This window comes from Tamandua tetradactyla, chromosome 14 (assembly GCF_023851605.1).
Source record: "Tamandua tetradactyla isolate mTamTet1 chromosome 14, mTamTet1.pri, whole genome shotgun sequence".
NCBI lineage: Eukaryota > Metazoa > Chordata > Mammalia > Pilosa > Myrmecophagidae > Tamandua > Tamandua tetradactyla.
This window is the reverse complement of record NC_135340.1, coordinates 59,118,574-59,139,348: the sequence shown is the minus strand read 5'-3', so window position 1 is coordinate 59,139,348 and position 20,775 is coordinate 59,118,574. Positions and strand designations below refer to the sequence as shown.

Here is a 20,775-nt window from a genome sequence, read left to right as displayed (position 1 = left end):
AGAATAACTTTCCAGAAACCTACAACCTCCAGATGGGTCCCTGGACCAGATAAGTCCTGAAATGCAGAGGGGCCAGCCTCACCAGGATATCAACTAGTTCCATTTGCCTATCCCATATTATTGACAACATGAGAAAGTTGGAATGGGCATAGCCCAAATACCCCTAAAGAGTGAGAGAAAGAGCAATGGTGATGGTGGAGTTATGTAGAGAAGGTAGGATTTAACAAATGAGTATAATTGTTGAATCATTGCATTGATATTTCTTTTGGTCTCCAGTATCTTAGAGTAGCTAGAAGTAAAAGCCTAAAATTGTTAACCCATACCAAAAACTCTGAAATCTGTTCTACAACTAATTGTTATGATGTGCTTTGAAATTTATTGCTTTTTTGTATATATGTTATTTTTCACAAAAAAAAAGAGAAAAAAAATTACCCTTAGGATAGTTTTAACTCCCTCTCTCTAGTCCCTCTTCTCTATTTTCCTTCCTACCTTTCTCACCACTGCTTCTCAGTTTTATTTGTTGGTTTCACATTTTCTTCTACCTAAGCTCTAAATATTAGAATTACTTGATGTTCTTACCTGGGTTATTTCCCCTTCTTATGCTCTTTCTAGGCAATATCCTCCACTCCCACAGCTTTAAATACCATCTGTATACTATCTTCTTATCACCAGCCTAAACCAAGTTCTGACCTCCATATTCCCATATCCGACTACCTATTTGATATCTCCACTCACCCCTCACATCTAACCAATCAATCACCACCACTCCGGGGAAATTTATCTCCAAAATATATGTTGAAGCTGTTTATTTCTCTCCATATCCTCTGCCTCTCAAGTCCAAGCCACTTCATCATTCCCTAGGATCACTGCAGTACCCTCCTAACCATTGACCTTGTCATTACCTCTCTCCAATTCATTCTTTCCATAGCCACCTGAGTTATATTTTCAAAATCAGATGACATCATGTTCTGTTTAAAACCCTTTAATGATCTCATCATCACAGGATAAAATTCAAAATTCTTAATATTTTCTACAAGGGACTATGTGACTGGGCCTTTCCAATTTCATCTTGCTCACCATATCCAGCTTTATTGGCCTTTTCCCTCTTTAACGTAGCAACTATTTTACTGTCTCAGGGGTTTTGCATATGCTGTTTCTTTTTCTCAAACATTCTTGTTCAGCCCACCTCCTTCCTGTTCCCCTCACTCAGCTCACTTGGTTAAGTAGCTTATCCTTCAGTTCTGAATTTTTTTTGTATAATTATTATGTATTATTTTATAATTTTAAGAAACAAAAAAGTAGAGCAACACATGCAAAAGAATAAAGTTGTTCCCCTACCTCTCAACCATACAAAAATAACCCAAAATGGATCATAAACCTACATGCAAGAGCTAAAACTATAACACTCTTAAAAAAGTGGCCTTAGATTTGACAATGATTTCTTATCATACAAGTGAGAGAAACAGAAACTAGATAAATTGCATGTCATTAAAATTAAAACTTTCATGCTTCAAAGGAAACCATGAAGAAAGTGAGAAAACAACCCACATAATGATTAGGGACTTGTACAAGAATACATAAAATCGCTTACAACGTAAGTATAAAAAGACAAATACCACAATGAAAATAGGCAAAGGATCTGAATAGACAGTACTCCACAGAAAATATACAAATGACTAATAAGCACATGAAATGATGCTCAGCATTGTTAATCATTAGAGAAATAATATAGGTTGGCTATAATTTTTTTAAAACCAGACAATAACAATTTTTGGTGAAGATGTGGACAGATTAGGACTCTGTCATTAAGGTGACTTCTTAAGAGATCATTTTTACTGCTGTTTTAGATTAGGTTCTCCATGTAAATGTTATAGCACCTAATATTTATCACAGTTGTTATTTTATTATCTGTAGGATTATTTAATTGACATCTGCCTCCTACCCCCAGAACCTAGTATACCTTTAGTCTGACTCACTCAATGAATATTTGTTGAGTGAATGAATGTTGCACGTTGATTGTAATAGCTGAACTAGGAACTCTTACAACAGGAACAAGATTCTTTGGAGACTTCACTACTTCCATGTATTGTTCTTTCCCTGGCTCTACATATTTCTTCTTCCATGCCAAATGCCAGAGAGGTCTCTTCTTCATAGAGTAATTAAGAAATGGAACTCCTAACTTAGCCCCTCAACCTAGAGACTGATGGTAGTGGTTTGCTAAATGCCTAACCATTAATGTTGTCCTTGAGCTCCCGCTGAAGTTGCCACATAGGGAATAGCTTTATTTAATTTGGAGGCAGCTAAGATCAAATCAGATGGGAAAAGACAGCAACCTGAGATCTCAGTCCAGAGGTAACCTGGTTTTAAACCCAAAGGAAGGAAAGGTATTTCTTTGGACACAGCAATATTTAGTATATTTTTCTGGTAATTCCTGATATTGCCATTGATAAAGGGAAAAGCCAGACAGATCACAATCTCACAACAATCACCATTGAACCATCCAAACACATTTCCATAATATGCTTATCTATGGAAAAAGTCAATCTACTCTCTCTGTATAGATCAATTATTGGAAGCCAATTCCTCCTCCTTATTCCTTTTCAACCTGGATGCCATTTAAAGAAGTTGATAATATATATGTATAGCCACCTTTACCCACATAGTTGAAGTTACAAGAAGGTATATTCCGTTTCTATCTCATGACCTCTCTACCCTGCTCCTCACCTTGTAGGCAGCAATAGCATCCTTCTGCATGTTCCTTAGGGACTGAAGCTCCTTCAGGGTTGCTTCCAGTTGACCCTGATGGATACTTAGCTCCTCCTAGGAATAACAAAACAGAATCCTAGAAATACCAAAACAGAATTAACCCTCAACTTACTTGGGAGATGAAGGGCCATAAGAAAAATCCATTCAGGACCCAAACACCCAGTGTACCAGAATGGAAAAAAGCAGCAATCTTGCTGCGAGAGTCTTTCTCTCTCCCAAAATCATAGTTCCCATCACTTTAAAAAAATTTGAAGAAAATTACAAGCAGTAGAAAAACTTAGTTTTGCTAGCTACAGGGGTTTAGAAAAGGTAATGGCGCTATATGCATTTTCCACTCCAATTACCGTGTTCTCGCCATCTATACTTATGCTCACATTGTTCTCCTCACTTACAATACTTACTTCACCCTTTTCCCATCCAAATCCAAATGATTTCCCAGTTCAAATCCTACCCCTTTCTTTCCATGACCTTCCCCTGATTACTTCAGCTCCCTAATCTTCCCTAAATTCCTAAACACTTACTGGTTATTGATGTGGCAAAATTCAACTCTCAGTAGAATATCCTATATTGCTTCTGTTGTTTTTCTTTTTTTCATTTTAATGCAACTAAATTTTGAGACTTTTAGAACAAGTGCAATATCTTGTACAACCATATTCTCCACAGTTAGTAAAGCACACTTATGGAAGTAGTTAGGTAAATATTTGATTATTTGAGGGGGTAGGCAAGAGCTTCTCTCCTGTCCCTTCATATAAGCAGCAACTCTAGAGAAAGAACTTTATAAGATATGTTGTGTTTTCTGAGTACTCTGAGCTTCCTAACTATCATTTGAATAAAATAAATTTGAACTCAGAGGAAGCCCTAAATAAAAGTTACTTTTCCAGCCTTTCTCAAAGAATTGCTGAACCCAGGGCTCACTCACCGTGAAGAAATGGACAGCCTCTGAGATCTGCAAGAACTCCTTCGACTGCCCCACAGACAACCGAGCATCCTTGCATTGAAAGCAGATAAGTTTCCCATCCAGCTTACTGAACAGTTTCAGGTTCTCACCATGCTCGGGGCACTGTGGATGGCCCTTGAGTAGGGGTAGTTTCTTAATCTTCTCTACCAGCTTCTCCAATACAAGGTTGAATGTACAATTGCTATATTGACATAGCATCTGGCACTCAGGACAGAACGTTTCCTTTGCTTGCTGGGTCCAAAAGTTTTGGATACAGGCCTGGCAGAAGTTGTGGCCACAGCTTAGCATCAGAGGATCATGGAACCAATCATGACATAGTGAACAGTGCAGCTCCTTAGTGATATCTTGTATCTGCAGTTTAGAGGGTAACTGGGTGATTGGAGCATTTACTTCAACATAGTTTCCTGGATCGATGTTGGAGGTGTTGGAAGATACCTTAGGAAAAGAACAGCTAAAATGAGTTCCCTTTCTCACTGCCCATTTGGGCATCCAGAATGGTGGGCTTCATTCCAAAAGGACCTGAAAATTGGCACAGCCAGAGAAAAGCACCATAATCTCTCCTTTGAAAGTGATCCAATAAACTCAGTGCTTTGTAACTTCATAATTTATTTCAATTCCCAACACTTTTTAACTTTAGTAGAGAAGTAAGGCAGAAGAATAAAGAGTATTTAATCAAGGGAGTTAATTTTGTTGTACATTCTCTCCTCTACCCACTTCCCCCTGTATCAGTTGAAAGTTTTACACATTATAGAAATAGTATATAAATAGGAAAATGCAAAATCACAAGTGTACAGGCTCAATAACTTTTCTCAAAATAAATACATCTGGGCAACCATCACTGGGATCAAGAAACTGAACATTATCAGTGTTTTGGTTTGTTTATGCTGATGGAATGCAATCTACCAGACATGGAACAGTTTTTAAAAGGGAATTTATTATGGTACAAGTTTAAAGTTCTAAGGCCAGAAAAATGTCCAGACTAAAGCAGCCATGACTTAATTGGCTATTTAGACTTCCCTTTCCTATGAAGTGCCCTTTCAAGTCATACAATTTATTGTTAAGTTGTCTGTCTTATTTTTTTTTTTTACTACTCATTCAGAGGAGTTCTTATATTCTGGATTTGTGTCCTTTGTCATATATATGTATTGCAAATATCTATTTCCACTCTTTGTGTTGCATTTTCGCTTTCTTAATGATATCTTTTTTTTTGGCATGGGCAGGCACTGGAAATCGAACCTGGGTCTCCAGCATGGCAGGCAAGAACTCTGCCTGCTGAGCCACCATGGCCCAGTGATATCTTTTAATGACCAAAAATTTAAAATTATTTTTTTAAACTTTCTCTTTTAAAATATACCATAAATGCAGAAAGCAGCATAGAAGAAATACATAGCTTTTTGAATTATTAATAGATGAGCATCGATGAAAGGAGATAACTTTGCCAGCTATTTCAAAAACCCTCCACATATCCACTACCATCTATATGCCTTTCCCCTTCTCCTGTAATGACCACTGTAGTGATTAAAAGCTGTCTATATCCCAGAAAAAACATGTTTTTAAATTTAATCCATACCTATGGGTGTGAACCCATTTTAAGTATGACATTTTGATTAGGGTACATCAGTTAAGGACCCTGGTCCGGTCCAGCCAGGATGGTTCTTGATTCTATTACTGGAGTCCTTTATAAGTGGAATGAAATTCAGACAGAGAGAGAGAAAGCCACAGGAAGCAAGAAGCTGAATATCAATGGGAGAGAAGGGAAAGACCAGGAGATGCTAACATATGCCTTGACCTGACAAGCTAAGAATCAAAGTTTGCCAGCAGCTAGCCCCAAAATGCCACAGTCTTCAGGAAGAAAGCATTGGCATAGGGTTGTGGGAAGATGGTGGAAAAGGAAGCTCCAGGATTCAGTCCTTCCACCGGAACAACTACTAAATAGGCAGGAATTGTCAGAAACAACTATTTTGAAACTCCAGAGTCCAGCAGAACACATGAACAGCATTCAGGGAAAGGCAGTAGGAAGATGCTGGCAATTTATGGTAAAGAACAGTGAACTGCCCTTTCCACACTGTGGTTACCAGTGCCTGTCCCCCACTCTCACAGCAGGCTGCCATGGGGTCTAGCCTCTGGTTAGCTTGCTGGTGACAGAAAGGACATAAAATTCTCTTCCCAAAGACAAGAAGTGGGCACAGCCAAATGCTGATCATGACTTTTGATTAGTGACTTCAGATTGCTGGCCTCCTGGTTCTGCCAGTGGCCACAGTTTCAGTACACCCCAAAGATGGAGGCGGAGGAGACTAAAATGTTATGCTTCCCCAGGGCTGCTTGGGAAAGTTAGTTGAAGGGCTGCATTTGCTGGGAGGATCAAGAAAGTTTACCTTTGGAGAGCCATGGGAGAAGCTCCTGGTGGCCTACCTGATCCCCTCTCCAGGGCACTTTGGAGCCACTCTGTACCCCTGTTCTGGGACTCTGGTCTTGTTTTGTCTGGGAAAGACTAATTGGAAAAGTCCTCTCAGGCATGCCCCTCCTTCCAGAATTTGCCCTCCAGCTTGAGGCAATAAAAGCAATGTGAGGAACTATACAGGAAGACAGCTGGGGCAAAGCCTTGCCAGCAGTGAACACCTGGGAGAAGGAGAACTATCTTCTGAAAACCAGAGGGGGCATTTAGACTCTTGTAGACAGAAGAACTCCAAAACAATTAACAAGCACAAGCCCAGGACAAAACAGAGGCTCCGAAAAGATAGGGAGGAGCCTGCACTTTGCATTCGCCATGGGCAGACCTTCCTGATAGGAGGGCTGAATCTCAAGAAAATCTCTGTCTTATCACCAGCTGGTTACAAAATCAAGAAACAGACATCTCAGAGAATAAATCCCAAAATTAGCATTTTAAGATATTAAAATGTAGTGTTCAAAAAAAGATTTAAAAATAAAAGTAGTGTTCAACAAAAGAGTACAAGAAAAGCAAAGAAATGGAAAATGATGCCCCATTCGGAAGAGGATAAAAATCCAGAAAATACCAATGAAGAATACCAGTATATGGGTATAGTGAACGAAGTCTTTAAAAAAAAAAAAGAAAAGACCTGAGTGTTTCCTAGACCAGATAAGAACTGAAACCCAGAGGAGCCACTCTCTCCAAGAACATCACCCAGTTCCATCCCCATCCCATATTGGTGACACCCCTTTTCAACATGAAAAACGTTGATATTTGGGTACAACCCCAAATATCCCTGTAAATTGGGAAAAAGATCCAAGGAGAAGGAGGAGTTATAAAAGAGAAGTTAGGATTTAACAAATAAGTATGACTCCTGAATCATTATATTGATATTTCTTTTTAATTTCCAGTGTCTTGGGGCAGCTAAAAGAAAAAACCTGAAATTGTGGAGCTGTAACCCACACTCAACTTTAAAATCTGCTCTATAACTACGTGTGAAAATGTACTTTGAAATTTATTGCTTTTTTTGTTATATTTCACAATAAAAAAATGATTTTTAAAAACCTTAAGAAATGCTCAAGGAGCAGCTAGAAGTAAAAACCTAAAATTGTGGAACTGTAATCCATACCAAGTTGAAATCTTTTCTACAACTGATTGTTACGATGTGCTTTGAAATTTATTGCTTTTTTGTATATATGATATTTTTCACGCAAAAAAGTTGATTGTGATGATTAAATAAATATATATATATATATATATATGTATTTTCCTTCTAGCCTCCAGTGTTCTGGAGCAGCTAGAAGGAAAAATCTGAGATGATGGAATGGTAGCTGACGACAAAGTCTGGGGTCTATTGAAGGGTGCTTTGAAATTATTGATTTTTTCTTTCTTTGCTTTGTATATGTGTTATATTATGTAAGAATAAAATTAAGTTTAGCTTTCACACAAGATAGCTCAGGATGAAACTGAACTAACTAAAAAAGAGCTGAAAAATGGCTCAGTCTGGTCTTGCAGGCAGGTAAAGGAGAGGGCTCTGACACAAGCCTAGAATTGATGCCAAATACTTATATAGGTAAAAATAAGTTTGAATAAGTAACAGCCAGGGTCACTGAAATGTAATGCGCAGTCAAAAGCGGGAACCTTGGGTGGGAAATTTGAATTAGCTCCACTATCCAGATAGGCTGTAAGCTTTTGAGTATCCAATCAGCAGAGAAACAGGGGAGGGACCTGCATGCTGGGCTTAGGGTACAAAATCTGTGGCAGTCTATTGCTGGGCATGCTAGCCACCACATTTTGGTTGAGTGCCTGTTCTTGCAAGATCATGAATAAATTATTTTCTTCTCTACAATCGGGTGAGCGTTTATTCTCTTTCAGGTATGGCTTTCTTTCGAACATATTCTATAGTAAAAAAAGTTATATAAAAAAAAGCAGGGGGCAGTATAACGGTGACTCAGTGGCAGAATTGTAGCCTGCCATACCAGAGTCACAGATTCGATTCTCAGAGCCTGCGCATGACAAAACAAAACAAAACAAAAAGCAGGGGGCCACGGTGGCTCAGCGGGCAGAGGTCTCGCCTGCCATGCCAGAGACCCAGGTTCCCGGTGACTGCCCTTGCAAAACAACAACCACAACAAAAAGTAGGGTACAAAACAATTTGTAAAATGCTCAGGGAGATGAAGGAAAATACAGAGAAAAAATTTCAGGAAACAATGCATGAGCACTATGAGAATCTTAGTAAAGAGATCAAAATTGTAAAAAGGAACCGAACAGAACTGCTAGAGTTGAAGACCATAATAACTGAAATGGAAAATTCCAAGGATGGTTTCAAAAGCAGATTAGAGCTGGTAGAAGAATCAGATTATTGAAATTATCTGAAAGAATCAGGCAATTGAAATAAATCAGGCTGAATAGCAGAAAGAAAAAAAAATTATAAAATGCAAAAATAGCCTAAGTCACCTCTGGGACATGATCAAGCATACAAAATATGCATTGTGGGAGTTCCAAAAGGAGAAGAAAGAGAAAAGGGGGGGCAGAAGGAATATTCAAGCAAATCCAAGAAGCCCAGAGAACACAACACTGGATAAACAGGAAGAAAAATACACCCATCAATATACTGATCACACTCCTGAATGCAGAGGACAAGGAGAGTGATTGGAAAGCTGCAACATGAAACACTGTATTATGTAGAGGGGGGTCTCAATTAGATTCGGTGCCGATTTTTCATCAGAAGCCACAGAGGCAAGAAGGCAATGGGTTAAAATGCTTTAGAGTGCTGAAATAAAACAACTGTCAACCAAGAATTTTATATCCAATGAAACTTTCTTTCAAAAATAAGGAAGACTCGCAAGCAATGGGGACAACCAAATCAATAGGCTGAGCCCTCAGTCTTGGAGTTTCTTCACTTAAAATTTATCCCCACAAAGGATAGACTAAACCTACTTAAAATTAGGCCTAAGAGTCACCCCCACAGAACCTCTTTTGTTGCTCAGATGTGGCCTCTTCTCTCTCAGCAAACACGACAAGCAAACTCACCGTCCTTCCCCTCTCTACGTGGAACATGACTCCCAGGGGTGTAAACCTCCCTGACAATGTGGGATGGAAATCCTCGAATGAGCTGGGACTCATCATTAAGGGACTGAGAAAACCTTCTTGACTGAAAGGGGAAAGAGAGAAATGAGACAAAATAAAATGTCAGTGGCTGAGAGATTTCAGAGTCGAGGGGTTATCCTCGATGTTATTCTTATGCATTATGTAGATATCCCCCTTTTAGTTTCAAATATATTAAGCTTGAAAGAAGGGCCTGAAACTATAGAGCTGTGTTCCAGCAGCCACGTTTCTTGAAGATGAATGTATAATGATATAGCTTTTATAATGTGACTGTGTGATTATTTACAATGTGACTGTGTTGGATGCTCCTTTTATCTATGGTATGGACAGATGAATAAAACATATGGATTAAAAATAAATAAATAATAGGGGAACAAACGTTAAAATAAAAAATAGATATATATTGGGTAGATGGGAATACCAGAGGTCAGTGAGAGGGAGACGTAAAGGGCATGGCATGTATGAATTTTTTCTTTTTTCTTTTTATTTCTTTTTCTGGAGTGATGCAAATGTTCTAGAAAATGATCATGGTGATGAATATACAACTATGTGATGATATTGTGAGCCATTGATTGTACACCACGTATGGAATGTTTGTGTGTTAAGAATGTATGTGCTTGTATGTTGTTTTATCAATAAAATTTTTTTTTAAAATAAGGAAGAAATAAAGACATTCCCAGATAGACAAAAACTGAGGAAGTCATCACTGCTAGTGAGGCAGGCTAGAATAGGGAGAGAGGGGAGAGGAAAAAAAAAATGTGACAGAGCAAACCCAGAGGCTTTTTGAGTTGGACAGCACTAAATACTGGAAAAGGGCTGGACTCCAACAAAAGGGGGCATGTAGAGCCTGGAGATACATAGAGCCATGTACCCACTTAAGCTCTTGATTTGAGAACCCCGAGGAGTGAGGTCCAGCCCGGAAAAGGCTTTTGTGCATTTTTTTCCCACTCCTTAACAACTCATTAAATAGAACTGGAACCACTCTCAGGCTCCAGCACTACCCCAGGCAAGAGGGCAGTTAAACTTGTCTTAGAGACAAAGTAATTAGTGAGGTGAAAGGAGTTTATTCCCTAAAGGGTATATCTTCTCCAGGAAGAAGGGGGTGGGGCTCCGCTCAAGTGAAATCCCATCTTCAAGGAATTCAGGCCCCAGGGACTGGAAAACTGAAGCAGTTAAAGCCACACTGCACAACCTTACATCTGTCTCAACCACGCCCCTGGCAGAGAGTCTGCTGAAATTAAAGGCACCGCATCACTTAAAGCTGATGGGAAGCCACAGGCAGACAAGCGCCACATGCTGGACAGGACAGGAAAAGCACAGAATCGGGAGGCTTCACAGGAATGTCTGACAACCTGCTGGGTCTCATCCTCAGGGAAAACTGACGCTAGTCACTCTTTCCATCTGAGCCTTATCTCCTGAGACATGCGCCTGTCTGGTCTGGGAAAATCTGACTGGAGTCTATAGTATCTGAGAAGACCTGCCTCAAAAAAATAAAAAAACAGAAAAACAAGATCTAAAGATAATAACTTTTACAATGTGACTATATGTTTGTGAAAACCTTGTGTCTGATGCTCCTTTTTACAGGATATGGACAGATGAGTAATAATAATAGAGATACAAGGAGTAAAATAAATTGGGTAGATGGAAGTACTAGTGGTCAATGAGAGGGGGGGCAAGGGTATGGTATGTATGGGTTTTTTCTTTTTATTTCTTTTTCTGGAGTGACACAAAAGCTCTAAAAATGATCATGGTGATGAATACATAAATATGTGACGGTATTGTGAGCCATTGATTGTATACCATGTATGAAATGTATGTGTGTGAAAATATCTCATAAAAATATTTTTAAAAAAGGAAGAAGAAATAGAGATCTCAACAAACCAATTACTAGTAAAGAGAGTGAATAACTTATCAGAAACCTGCCAAAAAAAGGAAAAGCCAAGGACCAAATGGCTTTAGAGGGGAATTTTTTTTTTGACAGTATTACATTTTTTTAAAATTGTAAATATAACATATATACAAAAAAGCAATAAATTTCCAAATACACTTTAACAAGTACTTATAGAACAGATTTTAAAGTTTGGTATGAGGTACAATTCCATGATTTTTTTGTTTTTTCTTCTAGCTGTTCCAAGACACTGGAAACCAACAGAAATATCAATGTGATGATTCAGCAGTCATACTCACTTGTTAAATCTTATCTTCCCTGTTTTACTCCTCCTTCTCCTTAAATAACACATATACATAAAAGCAATACATTTCAAAGTACATCACAATAATTCATTATACAACAGATTTCAGAGTTTGGTATGGGTTACAACCCCACAATTTTAGGTTCTTATTTCTAGCTGCTCTAAGGTGCTGGATGCTAAAAGAAATATCAGTATAACAACTCAACACTCATACTCATTTGTTAAACCCAACTTCTCTGTATAACTCCACCATCACCTTTGATATTTCTCACACTCTTTAGGGGTATTTGGGCTATGGCCATTCTAACTTTTTTATGTTGGAAGGGGCTGTCGATAATATGGGATGGGGGATGGCACTAGTTGATGTTCTGGAAAGGCTGGTCCCTCTGCATTTCAGGACTTATCTGGTCCAGGGGCCCATCTGGAGGTTGTAGGTTTTGAAAAGTTACCCTAGTGCTTGGAAACTTTGTAAAATCATTATACAGTGTTCTAGGTATTCTTTAGGATTGACAAAATGGTTTTGGTTGGGGTTTGGCAAGTTATGATAGGTAGCAATGTCTAACTGAAGCTTGCATAAGAGTGACCTCCAGTGTAGCCTCTCAACTCTATTCGAACCCTCCCAGCCACTGACTTTTTTTTTTTTTGCATGGGCAGGCTCCAGGATTCAAACCCGGCATCCATTGCTCTCAGTACACACCATGACCTGTCCCACTTATCCTAATGCTCCCTTAGATGCTAAGACTGACAAGCTGCGATCCAGGGAAATAAAAATAGGAACTGAAATAAGGCACCTTAAAGGAGGAGGATAATTCGTAAGATGAAGATAAGTATGTTTGTTTGTTGGGGGGGGAGTATAATAGATGGACATCTGATCTTTGACTAAGGGGTGTTTAGGAGGAAACTTCTAGGAGGGAGGAGTGTCTGAAACAGAACTTGAAAGATCAGGTCTAATGCAGACAAAAGTGAAAAACATTATTATGAGGGAAAAAAAGAAATACTAAATGTATATATGCTATATTTCTAAATTATTTCCCTCTGAAAATTGAAAACTGTAGAACAAATATAGACAAAAAATTCTTTCAGAGGCAGAATTCCCAAAGGTTGGTCCAGGTGTTCGTCTCCTGCTCTTAGAGGGAAACGCATGTTCAGAGGTGTATGATCTTTCTCTAATGTTCAAATCAGTGGCAGAAATCGAGAGAAGTCAAAGAATCCTAACCCTAAGGCCAAAGCTGTCTCCATCTGCTGTGTCTTCCCTTCCGAATGTGAATATCTAGAACTGCGTTTCTTTTCATTCCTAGTCTCCTATTCCTAACCCCCCATTCCCAGTTAGAAGTTTGTATTTGCCTCTATTGATAGATTTAGAGTCACCCATACTCGATCTGTTTTAGCCAGGGGGACGTGGCTAAAAATCCGTTACCTCATAATCAAATCGCATTCTCATCAATGACCGCTTTGTTGCTGTCACCCCATACCTAGATTCTGACCTCTTTCTCTTCAAATGCTTTGACTTGTGTTTCTAGGCCTTTAATAAAATTTTTTTCTTTACTTTTTTTATGTTAAATTTGCCATTTTTAAGATTAAACAATTCAGATTAATTGTATTTTCTGTGCTGTGCTACCATCACCACCATTCGTTACCAAAACTTATTCATCATCCAAAACAGAAACCCTGTACCCATTAGGCAGTAACTTCCCATTCCTTCTTCTCCTAGTCCCTGATTACCTCTTACCTGCTTTATGTTGCAATGAGTTTGTTTATTCTACATACTTCATATTAGTGAAATCATACAATATTTGTTTTTTTGTGTATCTGGCTTATTTCATTTAGTGTTTGTCATTTAATGTTTTCAAGGTTCATTCACGGTGTGGCATGTATCAGAACTTCATTCCTTTTTATGAAGTAATAATGTTCCAAGTATAACCGAGAAGTTAGGATTTAAGGGATGATTATGATTGTTGAATTATTATATTCATATTCCTTTTTACTTACTGGTATATTGGAGTAGACAGAGGGAAATACTTGAAATCTTTGAACTGTAGTCTAACCTTGATCTTGATAACGAGCATGTAGCCTTTATTTTGTGCTCTTGTGATTGTAAAATTCTTGTAACTGACCCTCAGTTGTACCCATTTTATCTGGTTTTTCAACTTTGGAGTCTTGTGATCACTAAAGACAGCCCTAATATTTATTAATAAAGGGGCTTGGGTCAGCCAGAGTTAACCCACCACAGGTCCAAAATTACCTTGATAACCAAAACTGGATCTAACCAACATGGGCCTGCCTGACATACGTAGTAGCATAGACTTGAACCTATAAGGGACTTATACCTCATTATAATACTAAAAATCATGCCCATCATCATATTAAGAACACCATTTTCTTACATGCATTCTATGACTAAGCATATAATCAATTTGTGCATGCTCAATAATTAGATCCTCTCTATTACATCATGTAGGGTCATTGTGCCCATTATCCTAAAATCTGCCCATCTTTTGATACTATAAAACTATCAGAATTCCTGCAGTTCGGAGAGATAGATTTTTAGGCTGATAGGCCATCTGATCTCCTACTTCACACCTAGCAATAAACTCTTCCTCTCTTTGAAACCCGGGTCTTAGGAATTAGTGATTGAGCACATCAGGCAGAAAATCCACCACCTTCGTTCAGTAGAAACTTGCGTCTCTAGACCTTTGCTTCGTAATTTCCCACACAGCCCATGTTCCTTATCCATATGTCTGACCCCAAAACTGAGTCTTGCTCTCTGGACCTAATACAGCTATTTTCTCTCTGAATATTGCCTCTTTACCTTTCTCTCTTGTCTCTTTTTTCTGAAACTCCTATCAGACAACTATCAAAGCTTCTCATTGTGGTCTCCAATTCTTTTCATTTCTTTCATATTTCTAACTGCATAGCTCTGTGTGCTTTGTCCTGGACATTTTCTCCCATTTTTGTGTTATAGAAGCTACTTTGTTGTGTGTGTGTGTGTGTGTGTGTGTGTGTCTGTGTGTGTGTTTTCTTTAGACATCTTTTGAATGAAGTGAATTATTCCTGAATTAGCTATTTGAAAGAGGTTTGTATGAGGTTGGAGGCAGGACCATGTTTGAGGTTTTCTTGATTAAACGGTGTATGCATGATTCCTATAGCCCTTATTTTCCCCCAGGTTCAGCCATGCAGTGATGTGTACAATGTGGTCTGTCTCCCCCACTCTACTTTGTGCTTCCCCCAAATGTGGTTTAATTTTCCTTGTTCAACTTCACCTTCCCTGTATCTTGAATCTGTGATAAATAGGTATAGGGAAGCTCCTTCTGGCTGTTTGCCTCTCCTTGTTGTTCTAAACAAGGCCTTTTTGGTTTTTACCCTCAGGATGGGGCACTTTTTTTTTTTTTTTGATGCTTATGCCCCTCTAGCTTTGTCTAAAGTCTGCAGCTCTGTGCATCCTCTCTCACACTATTTGACTTTCACTATATTTGGCAATCCTTCCTATTGTATTGTAGTCCAGATTTATAGATGTCTCCAATTTCATTGAAAATAGGGGTTCTTTTGGTCTAATTTTTTTTTTCATTTTTAAAAAATAAAATTTATTAGAGCATAATGTTGTCTGAATTTCCCACCTTTGTCAAAAGTCAAAGCTTCCAATGTAGTCTATAACTCCTTAATCAAAGTCAACAACTTATGGACAGCTTCAGCATCTATAGTCACTTTTTCACTAATCAGGCAAACTTCCCGAAATAATCGCAGTGACTGAATCATCTTCTCAAATTCTCTTGCTTTTCTATGTCCCTTCTGAATAACTTCCTCTGGAAGGTTCGCAAGCCTTGCAGCATTAAAGCCATAGCTTTTAGGGCAAGCTCCCTTAATGAACTTATAGAGGAAGGTAATAGTCTCCTGGCTGGGGTCTTCGCTTTCATTTTCTACCATGCATGCCATGTGTCCTAGGCGCATGGCGACATTTTGAGAATAATCTTCTACTAATGAATGGTAGTGAGTAGAAAACAATGTACGACACCTTATATTCTCAGCAAGTTCTTTAACAACTGCGTTTGCTATTGCTGTCCCATCAAATGTTGCAGTACCTCTTCCTAATTCATCCACAAGCACCAGAGAATGTGCTGTTGCATGCCTAAGTATGCTGGCAGTTTCACTCAACTCAACAAAAAATGTACTTTCACCTGACATTATTCTATCTGAGGCACCAAGTCTAGTAAACACTCTATCAATAGGTGTGAGCCTACATACTTCAGCAGGTACATAACAACCCATTTGGGCCATTACAGCTAATAAGCCAGCCTGTCTCATGAGTGTAGATTTACCCCCCATATTTGGTCCAGTAACAAGTACACAATAGGCTTTGCCATTTTCCTCCTCTTCTTCACAGCCTATTAGAATGTCATTCGGAATAAAGTCATCTCCAAAAAAAGTCTTGGTAATGCAGGGATGGCGAGATCCTTTAAGCTCCAAGAAGGGGGATGTCTCTTCTCCGGGCAACAGAATTACTGGACGACACATAGGACCATCACCCCCTTTACTATAGTTAGCCAGGCACAACAAGACATCCAACACTGCAATACACTCCACAGCAGACTGCCAGTCCCTGTAATTTTTATCAAAGTTATAGAACAGTCGCCGCATGCAGTCCTTCAGTGACACATCTCTCCTTTCTTCAGCATTTATCAGATTAGCCAACTTCTTCTCAATAGTTTTGGTCCAGTATCGTTTACAGCCTTTCTTGGTAGATTTCAACTCATATTCTTCTGGCAGATTATGGGTGGTAAAACTCTCTGAAATTTCCAGCTGGTAACGGTTCTGACCAATCCCCCAGTAGACTATGGTCCTGCAGCCAATTCGATTGCGCTGCTTCTCTAAGTACTCTAGGAGGCTTTGTTCATTTTCTCTAATGTCAGCAAGAGCCTGGTCATAGTCAGAGTCAAATCCTGCTTTGGGAGTGATCAGTCCAGTCTTTCGAGCCTTTTCATGGTCAAAGGCTGTGTCCCATCGGTTCAAGAGTCAAATCGGGAAAATGGCCTTCAGGATTTTTTGTCTGAAGAGTAATCACCTGTTTAAGGATTTTAGACTTAAAGTCATCAACAACCTCTTCCATAATCCCTATAATTTTACATACTACTTTGAATCCTTCCAGAGCAGAAAGAAAATCAATGATCTTTTTTTTGCTATACGTAGTTTCTTCATACATTATAGCCCTGCTATCTGGGTGGTTCTGGCTCTTCAGGGGAGACCCCACATTATGAATTTTGCTGAGTAGCCTCTCAAGGTTAGGAAGCTTTTAAAAGGTCAACAACTTCAGAGATTTTGTCAGGTACAATCATGAGGTCCTCTATGGCATCTAGGCAATCATTTATAGGGTAAGGGCTACAGAGTGGGGCACAAAGCCATTGCTTTAGAAGCCGCTTACCAAAGGGAGTATGGCAAGCATCAATCCTCTCTAGAAGGGTCCCTTCAGTAGAACCATTTGTCCCATTCAGAAAAATCTCCAAGTTGTTTAATGTCACTGCATCTAGCACCCTTCGTTGATTGGCTTTAGCAAAAATAGCACCAGGCCTTGTAGCACCGACCATGTCAGAATCCAAGGGAATATATTCTACAAAATTCGCCATTGATAAAAGCTCCTGATCAATAAGGCATTTTTTGAGATAGAAGACACAACCACCTAGAGCAGAGAGCGCCAATTCACTGTTCTCTCCTGGTGTCAACCCAATGGAATCAGCCTCTGAGATCATACCTTTAAGCACCTGGGGTAACATCACCCCATTGTCCTCATTTAGCTTTTCGGTAAAATATCCCTCTTCGAGTAGAGTTCTCAAAGTTTTGGCTGCATCCCAAAACTGAGAGCCTGGTATCAGGCCTTCGTGAAGGGAAGAGGACAATGAACCCTTCAGAATTATCTTAGTTTCTGTTGAAAGATTACCTTTCTCAAATAAGACTTGTACCGGAGGATAGTGTGCCACCAGAGTTCTAAACCTAGAGCAATGGCGATCATCTGAAAACTGACCTATGTAAAACTTTCCCAGGGAGGCATCAACAAAGCACACACCATACACGCGAGTGTGGCCAGAAGAACCTTCCTCTTTTTCTTTGAGGCTAAGAAGATATTTACTGTAGTTCTCAGGATCACCTTCCAGCACACTGTAGGTCTGTGTACCCTTGGTAATAACCCTACAGATCTCCCTCCTCACCACTCTATCATGCTTAGATACATGTGCCATTCTTCGGCATCGTGCCTCCATCATTTCTGGGGTTTCAGTCTGTTCCACTCGTGCTACTTTATAGCCCTTCTGCATTAGGGAATCTGAATATCGGCCAAATGCAATTTCAGGGAAACCAGAATGGGCCCAGTTGCCTTTCATGAATACCAGACCTAGTTCATTAACTCCAATGAGAGCATCCATGTGGTACAGCTCATAAAACTTTCCTACTTTATAAAAGATGACAAGATCAAAGTTCTGAGACTTAATCTGCCACCACTTCCTCATCCCAGGTGTACAGGAATTAAGAAAATCTTCAGGGACATAGAGAGTGGATGCATCAAAATCAGGGTGATCAGGCCGCCTCCTGCGCTCATCTCTTCTCTTTTCCTCCTTAAGCCACTCTAAAGTTTCATGATACCAGACAGTAGGCCGACTACTGTCATCACCTCCTCCACTACTGTGGGCTTGGGGTTCAGAATTTTTGAGGAGCCGAGAAAGCACTCAAAGTACTCTTGGTTTCTGATGAAATGCCAGTTGCTCATTTGGAGGCTGAGGGCATTTCCTTCCTTGAACTTTTCCTTTTAAGGGAGCCATTTCCAGTCACCGTTCTCTTCCGCTTTGGAGGTACTTTGACTGGGCTCTCCAGGACTTCACTATCACTATCCCCCACTCCACTACTTATTTCATTGCTGCTTCCTTCCTCCTTAACATCTGGCTTGAATTCCACATCAGAGCCACCATTGTCACTCTCAGAGTCTGATATGACCCTTCGTTTTTTTATTTGGCCGCTACTACGCCTAGATCCTTGCATCTTAGGCAACACTTCCTCTTCACTCTCAATTTCATTATCTTCTTCACTCTTATCTGATGCATAGGTTGCACCTACCACAATCTCCCCCTCCTTTTCTGGTTCTGAGGGCTCATCACACACTGCTAATTCAAGCCTCTTAATCTTGTCTTTACTCAAGGCTTCATCTGCACGTTGCATTGCTCTGAGTATTTCTGACTTTGCACTATAAAAATGACCTCCCTTCTGGGCTTCCTTCGATTTGGAACCTGTATATGGTTTTAACAGCCTTTTGCTAACCCAACCCCTTGTTGGGCTGTCATCGAAAAACTGTACATGAACACGAACTGATTTTCCTTTTTCACGAATGAATGTTCCATCAAAGGGATGATTATACACCAGGCAAGGCCACCAAGGGTAACCCTCCATCTTGGCCCAAACCAGATCACCTGGTGAGAAGTCACAAAAACTGGCGGAGACTGCAGGCACTGCCGGCTTTCGAAGCCCTCCATTGAGGTTCTTCGCTTCAGGCGGCGACGTGGAGCCCGCCAAGGGCCCAGGCCTAGCGTCACTCCAGGCCGCATCCCCACTGGGGGAAGGAGAGGCCCCGGTGATAGCGGTGCTGCCTTTGCTTGAGGCCGTCACCGGTGCCTTGTTGGCGTTATTCAGTTCAGGAGACTTGGAGAAGAAGCTGTACAGGGTGCTCTGTCGCCGCATAGCGACGGTCGGCAAATCCTTTTGGTCTAATTTTTATTTTCTTTGTAGTTTTTCAGGGGGGCTGGGAGGACTGGGGGTGGTTCATGGTCCGGGAATCGAATTCCTTATAGTTTTGAGTAAAAGAAGGATCAGTTTCTAAGAGAAGTAAAAAAATGACTTTTTCATTACATCATTTAAACACCAAAGCTTAAATTATTTTTTCCACTTTATCCAACACTTCTGTATATTTAGAAAAATGCGTGTGAGTGTGTGTGTGTATGCATGAAGGGGGTGGAGGTATTTCAATATGTCCTTAAATACCATCTTGACCAGATAGTCACATGGGAAGACACATGGCTGGGGCATCTTCTGATCCTTCTTTCCTAGATTTCATTGCTTTCAGCTTCTGGCTTCAATGGCTTCCTCTCTCAGCCCCTCTGAGGCTCTTTCTCTATGAGCTTCTCTTAATTTCATCTCTTAGCACCTCTGAGGCTTTTCTCTTCAAACTTTCTTCAGGCTTTTTCTGTCTTTCGTGCTCTGATAAAGGACTCCGATAAAAGGATTAAGACACCTTGAATGGGCTTGGTCACAGCTTAATTGAAATAAACTAACCAAAAGTTCCCCACTCACAACAGGTCTGCACCCACAGGAATGGATTAAAAGAACAAGACCTAGATAATCCCTGAAACCCAGAATTACAGTCTCCCCAAGAGCATCAACCAGTTGCATCCTCCTACCCCATAATATCGACACCCCTTTTCAACATGAAGAGGTTAAAATGACCATTGCCCAAATGTCCCTGTGGGAGGAAGATCAAAGATGAAGAAGGAGTTGTATCAGAGAGGTTAGGACTTAAGAACTGACTACTAACTCATTATATAGATGTTTCTTCTTAGTCTCCAGCGACTCAGAGCAGCTAGAAGGAAACACCTGAAATGTTTCCTTTCAGGTGGGAACTGTAACCCATACCATACTTTGAAATTTGTTTAAAATACTTGTTAAAATGTACCTTGAAATGTATTGCTTTTTTTTGTATATATGTTATGAATTTTATATTTCATAATAAAAAATGTTAAAAAAAAAAAAGAATGTGGCCTTTTCTGGGATACCTAACAGCTCCAAACCACCACAAAAGGCTCTCTTGAAAACTTCAAAAACAGATGCATTCTAAATAAGATAAAACTTGTGAGCAAAAACTGAATCACCAACTGAAAGTGATTCAGGAGACGGGTTTCCTACCAGAGCTGATGTTTCTTTTTTTTTTTTTTTTGTGGGGGTGTGCATAGAGCTGGTCTTAAATCCTGGTAAATGAGGTATATTTTGGAAGTGGATGCCATTTAGAAATTGTGTTAATGTGCTTTATACACATTATATATATTTAAATTAGATTAGTGGTTGCCAGGGATTGGGGTGAGGGGAGAACAGCGAGTGACTACTGATGAGTATGCGTTTTCTTTTTGGGATGATGAAAATATTTTGGAATTAGAGATGATAGTTGCATAAATTTGTGAATATGCTAAAAACCACTGAATTGTGCATTTTAAAAAATGAATTTTATGGTGTTAAGAAAATACGTATTTAATGTTATTTGATTGTTTGTTATTTGTTAATCAATCTTGCCAGTTGAGATTTTG

General features: G+C 39.6%; 1 protein-coding gene and 1 pseudogene across 18 annotated transcripts in view; both read right to left on the bottom strand.

Moving 5' to 3' along the window:
* Positions 1 to 20,775, bottom strand: part of TRIM69 (tripartite motif containing 69) — a 40,940-nt gene that overhangs the window by 11,499 nt on the left and 8,666 nt on the right. For 3 of the 18 annotated variants that reach the window (XM_077127720.1, XM_077127723.1, XM_077127721.1), the window contains 2 exons: positions 3,686 to 4,243; positions 2,725 to 2,842 (listed from right to left, as the gene is read on the bottom strand). In XM_077127720.1, the coding sequence (XP_076983835.1) occupies positions 2,725 to 2,842; positions 3,686 to 4,213 (646 nt within the window). In that variant the 5' untranslated portion in view covers positions 4,214 to 4,243. The other 15 variants (XM_077127726.1, XM_077127727.1, XM_077127732.1 and 12 more) reach the window with 12 other exon arrangements.
* LOC143656035 (DNA mismatch repair protein Msh6 pseudogene) lies at positions 14,985 to 19,162 on the bottom strand (annotated as a pseudogene).